At 49.2% G+C, this 9492-nt stretch overlaps 1 protein-coding gene across 3 annotated transcripts in view; it reads right to left on the bottom strand.

The window, feature by feature from the left end:
- Positions 1–412: 412 nt before the first annotated feature.
- The window catches only part of dact3a (dishevelled-binding antagonist of beta-catenin 3a), a 46687-nt gene continuing 37607 nt past the window's right edge, over positions 413–9492 (bottom strand). For all 3 annotated transcript variants that reach the window (XM_024393558.2, XM_024393559.2, XM_042309367.1), the window contains one exon: positions 413–2819. In XM_024393558.2, coding sequence (XP_024249326.1) covers positions 1180–2819 — 1640 coding nt within the window. In that variant the 3' untranslated portion in view covers positions 413–1179. The remainder of the gene's footprint in view (positions 2820–9492) is intronic.

Genomic DNA, 9492 nt, shown 5'->3' with positions numbered 1-9492 from the left:
TGAAGAAAGCATATTTTAGAAAGAGCCCATCCATGGACGTGTCTGAAAACATTTCTAGCTGACAAATCCTTGCATCCTCCGTCCTTGTTTCCACCAGTCCTCTCCTCCCTCTCAAAGTGCATTGGAACAGAGTACCCAAGATCCCTCCCCTTGGGCCTTCTCCTCCAAAGAGCTTTGAGAGGAAGGTGAGGAATTGAGTAAACAGTAACATCAAGGATTTGACAGCCAGTAATGTTTTCAGACACAGCCCATGCATGGTCTTTTGCGTGGTAAACCTGGGTGCGAATCAGGATGGAACACTAACAACACTAATAATGCATCACAGCTTGAGAGCTTTAAAGAGAGGCAAACACACCCACAGTCGCTCACTTTCACTCTCTCTCCGTCCAATGAAACACACATTGACAGCCGGTGGTCGAGAGACAAGACCTCTGTGATCCCCTTAAGGTTCTATGGTCCCAGCTCATTTTATTTACAGAATACATTCATAAATACAGGAGTGAGTAAATCACACCACACAGGTGGTCATGTGCAGAGGAGGGCAGCGTTCCAGGCTACATTGCATACACCTGCCAGATATGACGTCAGATTTCACAGCTAGATAGGTATTTAACGTATCAGCTAACCACATATGATTTAGCAGTCTGATACCCAACTGCGTTATGCTTAATAACATGGCATGGATCCATTGGTTGATGCAATGTCTGCAAAGTAGTGTGGCCTGGAACGCAACCTAGACTACAGACACGTTGATGCTGAGTCACAAGACGGGACATATCATGCTCACAGTACTCTCTGTCAGGGGGAGGGAAAGGGGAATAAGGCCAACTCAAGCCCCATAGCATATTATCTTGTCTCAGACCCCGCCTGGCTGGGTTCAAGCAATAGCCAAAAGCTTCACAGCTCTGGGATCATAGTTTAGAGCTCAGGCTCAGCTCTGTTTGCTTGTTCAGGAGGGTTTATGGCAGATCTGAGGCCTGTGAAGGATGCATTGAAAGCCAAAGAGTCTATGTATGCATGTACAGTTAGGCAGTGCAGTGAGTTAAATTTGCTGTCTTCTGTACTTGTGGCTCTTCAAAACAGACGGCGCTTCTCCTCAAAAGGAAACCAGGTGCATATAGAGAGAGACACTAAATTGTCTTAACCCCCAACTACTAAGCACGGGTCCTGTGCGGCACTCTAAACGGTGGTCATGACTTTGAGGGAGCCCGTGCGGAAGCGCAGGATCTTCTTCTTGAGCGCGTGGGAGGCCTTGATCTTGACGAAGGCTTTGGGCTGCAGGGGGGCCCCAGCTGGAGCGGTGGCCGTCAGGAGGGAGGAGAGCTGAGGGGGGAGCTGCTGGGGCCACACCAGACCCCCGCTCTCGTCTGAGTCACTTGACAGCGAGCTGGAGGCCGGCGAGTCTTCACTCAGGCTCGACTCGGACTCGCCCTGCCCAGGGTGGGGGTAGCGCTCCTCGGGCCGACACAGGGTTGCGAGCTCTCGGTCCAGGTACTCCAGATGGGGGTGATGATGCGGGTGTGGGTTGATGTAGGCATAAGGTGGAGGAGGAGGCCGGGGTTTGCGGGTGCGCCTGGAGCCCTGGTCAGCTGGGGGCGGCTGTGGAGGCTGCTCAGCTTCATCCTGGCTGAGCTCAAGGGTGGAGCGCCAGCGGCGGTAGCCTGTGCTGCCCGGCTGGGGCCTCTTCCCCTTGGACTGACTTCCGCGGCCACTTCCTGACCCTGATCCTCCCCCGTCTCTCTCCACCGTGTTGTACTTGCGTTCAGGGACGCCCCGTTGCCCATTGAGGCTGTTCTCAGACTGGGACCTGCAGGCTCGTCTTCCAGGCTTCTTGGAGCCTACTGGCCGCTCCCGCTCTCTTTCTCTGTCTCTGTCTCTCTCCCTCTCCTTGTCCCTCTCCCTTTCCCTCTCCTCGCTAAAGCGACACTTCTTGGGGGCGGCTTTAGACTTGGCTTGCTGCAGCTGCTGTGGGGCCGGCTGCTGTTGAGAACCCCTCTCTGGAGAATAGGCGCCCCGGCTGGGTTTGGGTCCCCCAGGGGCCCCCCTGTGGGAGTGGGAGTGTGCGGAGGCCCTGGCGGTGGGGGCCCGGAGAGGTTGGGCAGGGATGTACTGGGCGTTGACCAGCTGCTCGTCAGGCGAGGGAGGCGAACGGGGCGGGGGAGGGGCCGGGTAGCCGTGGTGGAAGGGATGGGGTGAGTCGGGCTCGTGGCTGCTTGGGCCCTGGGATGGAGGTATGCTGCAGGGGGAGTCCAGGGAGGCAGAGAGGGTGTTGGCCAAGGGCTGTCTGGGCCTTGGTTGGGGGTAGTGAGGGTGAGGGTGAGGGTGGTGATGGTGGAGAGGGGAGTCATTGGGGAGCAAGGCAATGCATGCGTATGTCTCCTGGTCCAGGCTGTGGCAGGCCCAGGATGCAGGGGGACCCTCGGAGGGAGGGGGACCAGCGGCTTGGTGGTGGTGGGGGTGGTGCTCAGGCATGGAGGCAGCGGGTGGTGGAGGCAGGGGGTCCTTGCGGCAGAGGCTGCTCTGGCGGGCCACGGTGATGGCGGTGCGGGGCTTGCAGGGCCGAGGGGACAGGGCACGCCGCTGGATCAGGCTCAGGATATATGTCTCAACACGCTGGGCCTGACGGTAGTCCTCCTCCGTGGGCTCCCCCTCCACATCCAGCCCTCCTCCTGGCCCTGAGCTGTGGTCCCAGGCCCAGGCCTTGTCTTCCCCCTCGGCGATGCCTTCCAGGGAGGGGTAGGGGGCCGAGAAGGAGAGGGGGACTGTGGGGCGGGACCCGGATTCTGGCTGTCCTTCCCGATTGGCCACAAAGAATTCCCCTGGAAAACAGAACCAATAACACAGTTATAATCAGACAAAGTAGAGAACGCCACAGACAAGAGAACCCACAGACATGAGAACCCACAGACATAAGCTAATGATGCATCTACAGTGAGATTTTGTCATTCGGATCAACTTTATTTGGTCATGTGCTTAAAAAGACATACAAAAAGACGTACATACAACATGAAAACACAACTACACAAAATAATTCATTCAAAGTGCTATGGCTACACATTTAAAGTGAAAGTGCAATATGCCGTATACTCGAGGGACCAACACACTATCTATTACAGCCTAAAGGATGTTGGAGTGTGTCAGGACACAAAATTGGGGAACCACGCTCATCTCAAACCAATAGTTTTTGCTAATTTGGTTTTCTATTCAAAACTGAGACTTTACCTTTATCCCAGATGAAATTAGACCCATGCTCAAATGGGCTATGGTGCTTCTGAAGAAATGCCATCTCTAGTCACTAGCCTGCAGTAGCACTTACAGTATTGTGAGGCATTGCTGACAAACTATCATTGAAAAGGAGCACGTTATGGGAAAAAGGTATACAAACCCACTCAGGTGAATGAGCAAACGTACACCAGGCACCACGGACGTAGCTCTAGCTGTATGTACAATACACAGCTGCAAAAACAGCAGACGCTGTTTATTATGACCACGCGGTTACAGACACAACACAGGCTCTGTTCCAAAAGGCACCCTATTACCTACATAGTGCACTACTTTTGACCAGGGTCCTGCACTATATAAGGAACAGGGTGCCATTTGGGGCGTAGACAGTGTTCTGTTGAATCCTTCAGATAGAATGAGCAGCTGAGGTAACAAGAGGTTGACCACCAGGGATCTACTCTACTGTACATCAAACTGAAGTCTGGCCTGTGTCCCAAATGGCACCCTATTTCCTTTTGAGTGCACTACTTTTGACAAGGGCCCATAGGGTTCTGGTCAAAAGCAGTGCACTATAAAGGGAATAGGGTGCGATTTGGGACACAGCTTCTGTTTTCCCTAAACTAGTCTGCTGCATCCCATAGGGACGCATTCCTTTTAGGAACGTCAGCTTAGCACAGCCATGGCCAGACTGGGTAAGATGCACTCTAACAGTGTCTATGTACAGTATGTGTGTGTCTTTAAGAGTCTATGTATGTGTTAATGTTTGAGAGTCTCTCTGCCTGCCTGTGTGTTTGTTCGTGTGTGTGTGTTTGTTCGTGTGTGTGTGTTTGTTCGTGTGTGTGTGTGTGTGTTTGTTTGTGTGTGTTTGTTCATGTGTGTGTGTGTGAGAGAGAGTAAGAGAGAGAGAGAGTAAGAGAGAGAGAAAGAGAGAGAGAGAGAGAGAGAGAGAGAGAGAGAGAGAGAGAGAGAGAGAGAGAGAGAGAGAGAGAGAGAGAGTAAGAGAGAGAGAGAGTGAGAGAGAGAGAGAGAGAGAGAGTAAGAGAGAGAGAGAGAGAGAGTCTGTAAGTGTGTGGCATGTGTGTCTCCAACATGCTACAGTGGGTATCTTTCTCTCTCCGACTGAGTCTGTACAGAGCAGCCTTGTCTTAATCCCATGACTATAATCTAGGCCCCTGCATAATCACCACAAGACAGTCCACTGATGCCGTTACACATCAAAACATGAACAACCAGTCTCTCCTTTCACCCCTCCACCAGCACACCCAGTACCCTAATTTATCAATGTCACTGGGCACAGGCAGTCCCCTCTTTTACCAGGGGTTCCCAAACTTTTTCACTCTGGCCCCCCTTCCAGCATTGAGGAACTGTTTCCAAGTATTCCTAGGCATAATAGAGAGATGTGATCATATACAAATGTAAGCAAGGTTTGAAATTATTATATTTTAGTCAAATATTATCTGTTTCCAACTCTCGCGGTCAATTTGCTAATTATTTGTAATTATATTCTGGCCCCCCAACCATCTGCTCAAGAAAAAAATTGACCCTCGGCTGAATCTAGTTGATGATCCCTGCTCTAAGGTATGCAATTACTGGTACGACAAGAGGAAAACTGATGATGTACTACCCAATATAGAAATTTCACCTTGTGCATTCTACTATTCCCACTTTCAAGAGTAAGTTGAAAGCCGGACTGGGTTCCTTCTTTTGGGGGGGGACCTCCGCACCCCAGCTGCCCACCCGTCACGCCCCTCCTTTTATTTTTATTTCACCTTTATTTAACCAGGTAGGCTAGTTGAGAACAAGTTCTCATTTGCAACTGCGACCTGGACAAGATAAAGCGTAACTATTCGACACATACAACAACACAGAGTTACACATGGAATAAACAAAACATACAGTCAATAATACAGTAGAACAAAAGAAAACAAAAAGTCTATATACAGTGAGTGTAAATGAGGTAAGATAAGGGAGTTAAGGCAATAAATTGGCCATGGTGGCAAAGTAATTACAATATTGCAATTAAACACTGGAATGGTAGATGTGCAGAAGATGAATGTGCAAGTAGAGATACTGGGGTGCAAAGGAGCAGGATAAATAAATATGATAAGTATGGGGATGAGGTAGGTAGATAGATGGGCTGTTTACAGATGGGCTATGTACAGGTGCAGTGATCTGTGAGCTGCTCTGACAGCTGGCGCTTAAAGCTAGTGAGGGAGATATGAGTCTCCAGCTTCAGAGATTTTTGCAGTTCGTTCCAGTCATTGGCAGCAGAGAACTGGAAGGAAAGACGACCAAAGGAGGAATTGGCTTTGGGGGTAACCAGTGAGATATACCTGCTGGTGCCCGTGCTACGGGTGGGTGCTGCTATTGTGACCAGTAAGCTGAGATGAGGCGGAGCTTTACCTAGCAGAGACTTGTAGATAACCTGCAGCCAGTGAGTTTGGCGATGAGTATGAAGCGAAGGTCAACCAACGAGAGCGTACAGGTTGCAATGGTGGGTAGTATATGGGGCTTTGGTGACAAAACGGATGGCACTGTGATTTACTGCATCCAGTTTGTTGAGTAGAGTGTTGGAGGCAATTTAATAGATGACATCACCGAAGTCAATGATCGGTAGGATGGTTAGTTTTACGAGGGTATGTTTGGCAGCATGAGTGAGGGATGCCTTGTTGTGATATAGGAAGCCGATTCTAGATTTAATTTTGGATTGGAGATGCTTAATGTGAGTCTGGTAGGAGAGTTTACAGTCTAACCAGACACCTATGTATTTGTAGTTGTCCACGTATTCTAAGTGATAGCCGTCCAAAGTAGTGATGCTGGACAGGCGAGCAGGTGCGGGTAGTGATTGGTTGAATAGCATGCATTTAGTTTTACTTGCATTTAAGAGCAGTTGGAGACCACGGAACGAAAGTTGTATGGCATTGAAGCTCATCTGGAGGTTAGTTCACACAGTGTCCAAAGAGCGGCCAGAAGTATACAGAATGGTGTCGTCTGCGTAGAGGTGTATCAGAGAATCACCAGCAGCAAGAGCAACATCATTGATGTAAACAGAGAAGAGAGGTGGCCCGAGGATTGAACCCTGTGGCTCCCCCATAGAGCCTGCCAGAGATCTGGACAACAGGCCCCCCTGATTTGGCACACTGAACTCTGTCTGCGAAGTAGTTGGTGAACCAGGCGAGGCAATCATTTGAGAAACCAAGGTTGTTGAGTCTGCCAATAAGAATGTGACCAGGTCGATGAATACGGCTGCACAGTAATGTCTCTTATCGATGGCGGTTATGATATCGTTTAGAACCTTGAGCGTGGATGAGGTGCACCCATGACCAGCTCTGAAACCAGATTGCATAGCTGAGAAGGTACGGTGGGATTCGAAATGGTCGGTAATCTGTTTGTTAACTTGGCTTTTGAAGACCTTAGAAAGACAGGTAGGATAGATATAGGTCTGTAGAAGTTTGGGTCTAAAGTGTCACCCCCTTTAAAGAGGGGGATGACCGTGGCAGCTTTCCAATCTTTGAGATTTTCAGACAATACAAAAGAGAGGTTGAACAGGCTAATAATAGGGGTTGCAACAATTGCGGCAGATAAATTTAGAAAGAGAGGGTCCAGATTGTTTAGCCCGGCTGATTTGTAGGGGTCCAGATTTTGCCGCTCTTTCAGAACATCAGCTATCTGGATTTGGGTGAAGGAGAAATGGTGGGGGCTTTGGTGGACTGCCGTGGAGGATGCCGGGCAGTTGACCGGGGTAGGGGTAGCCAGGTGGAAAGCATGGCCAGCCGTAGAGAAATGCTTATTGAAATTCTCAATTATAGTGGATTTATTGGTGGTGACAGTGTTTCCTAGCTTCAGAGCAATGGGCAGCTGGGAGGAGGTGCTCTTATTCTCCATGGACTTTACAGTGTCCCAGAACTTTTTTGAGGTAGTACTACAGGATGCACATTTCTGTTTGAAAAAGCTAGCCTTAGCTTTACTAACTGCCTGTGTATATTTGTTCCTAGCTTCCCTGAAAAGTTGCATATCACGTGGGATATTCGATGCTAATGCAGAACGCCACAGGATGTTTTTGTGCTGGTCAAGCACAAAAGACAGGTCTGGAGTGAACCAAGGACTACATCTATTCCTAGTTTAACATTTTTTGAATGGGGCATGCTTATTTAAGATGGCGAGGAAGGCACTTTTAAAGAATAGCTAGGCATCATCTACTGATGGGATGAGGTCAATGTCATTCCAGGATATCCCAGCCAGGTTGATTAGAAAGGCCCGCTCGCAGAAGTGTTTTATGGAGCGTTTGACAGTGATGAGAGGTGGTCGTTTGGTCGCAGACCCATTACGGATGCAGGCAATGAGGCAGTGGTCGCTGAGATCTTGATTGAAAACAGCAGAGGTGTATTTGGAGGGAGCTTTAGTTCGGATGACATCTATGAGGATGCCCGTGTTTACGGATTTGGAGTTGTACCTGGTAGGTTCATTGATAATTTGTGTGAGATTGAGGGCATCAAGCTTGGATTGTAGGATGGCCGGGGTGTTAAGCATGTCCCAGTTTAGGTCACCTAGTAGCACGAGCTCAGAAGATAGATGGGGGGCAATCAATTCACATATGGTATCGAGGGCACAGCTGGGGGCAGAGGGAGGTCTATAGCAAGCGGCAACAGTGAGAGACTTGTTTCTGGAAAGGTGCATTTTTAGAAGTAGAAGCTCGAATTGTTTGGGTACAGACTTGGATAGTAATACAGAACTCTGCAGGCTATCTTTGCAGTGGATTGCAACACTGCCCCCATTGGTTGTTCTATCTTGGGAGGAAAATGTTATAGTTAGCAATGGAGATTTCAGGGTTTTGTGGTTTTCCTAAGCCAGGATTCAGACACGGCTAAGACATCCAGGTTGGCAGAGTGTTGGGCTGACTGGGGACACGGCGATTCAGACAGTTAGCAGGCCGATGCTAACACGCTAACAGTTAGTAGGCCCGGGCTAAACAAGCTAGCAGTTAGCAGACCGGGTTAGCAAGCAAGCAGTTAGCAGGGGCTAGCAGTTAGCAGACCGAGGCAGTCAAGCTAGCAGTTAGCAGACCGGTGCAGGCAAGCTAGCAGTTAGCAGACCGGGGCTAGCAAGTTAGCCTATGGGGGACGTTGCGATGGGGGTAAGTCTGTTTTTGCCTCGTGACGTCAATAGACCAGTTGTGGAATTAGTAGGGTTCCAAGTAGCTCTAGGTAGCAAGCAGGCCTAGCTGGTTAGCAGAATGGGCCTTCAGCGGGCGTCGCGCCTGAGGGACCTGTTGGAATCCTCGGGCAGATTATGTCGCTATTCCAGTCATTCAGGATCGGCGGGGTTCCGTGCCCCGTACCGGCAGTAGAAGGGGTTCGGATATTGTAGCCCAGGAGTGGGCTTCGGTGGTAGCACAGGAGCCCTGTCCGGGCTAGCTTCAGGCTAATTGGTACAACAAGAGGAAAACTGATGATGTACTACCCAACATCGAAATTTGTGCATTCTACTATTCCCACTTTCAAGAATAAATTGAAAGCCGGACTGGGTTCCTTTTTTGGGGGGGAAGCCAGAGGTGTACTGCCCCACAGTTTGGGAACCACTGCCTTGTACAACACACTGCATGTGTCCACAATGGCACCCTATTCCCTATTTAGTGCACTATGTATGAAATTGGGTGCCATGTGGGATGCAGACATCTCATAAGGGGTCTAATGCCAAGATATGTCCACATCCCATGCCTGATTTCTTGACCAACCAGGTTATTATCATAGAAGATCCAGTACCTGGCTAAATAAAGGTATACATTGGTTGTGTGGATCAACCCCAAATGAATGGAATATGCACAGCAAATCAGCAAATTTCATTCATTTTAGATAGTGGCATAGTTGGATCTACAAAACAGATGGCCTGGGATATGGATCTATCTAAAAAAAATACCACTTTTTTGTAGTGTAGTGTCCAGAAAATAAAAGCACAATACAACACTGCCTCCCCCAACCCCTCTTTTACGCTGCTGCTACTCTCTGTTTATCATATATGCAGTCACTTTAATAATACATTCATGTACATATTACCTCATTTGGCCCGACCAACCAGTTATCCCGCACATTGGCTAACCAGGCTATCTGCATTGTGTCCCACCACCCGCCAACCCCTCTTGTACGCTACTGCTACTGTGTTCATCATATATGCATAGTCACTTTAACCATATCTACATGTACATACTACCTCAATCAGCCTGACTAACCTGTGCCTGTATATAGCCTCACTAATGTTATAGCCTCTCTACTT

This window comes from Oncorhynchus tshawytscha, linkage group LG30, assembly GCF_018296145.1.
Source record: "Oncorhynchus tshawytscha isolate Ot180627B linkage group LG30, Otsh_v2.0, whole genome shotgun sequence".
Taxonomy (NCBI): domain Eukaryota; kingdom Metazoa; phylum Chordata; class Actinopteri; order Salmoniformes; family Salmonidae; genus Oncorhynchus; species Oncorhynchus tshawytscha.
Note: the sequence above shows the minus strand (reverse complement) of the source record. Positions and strands in the feature narration are given on the sequence as shown.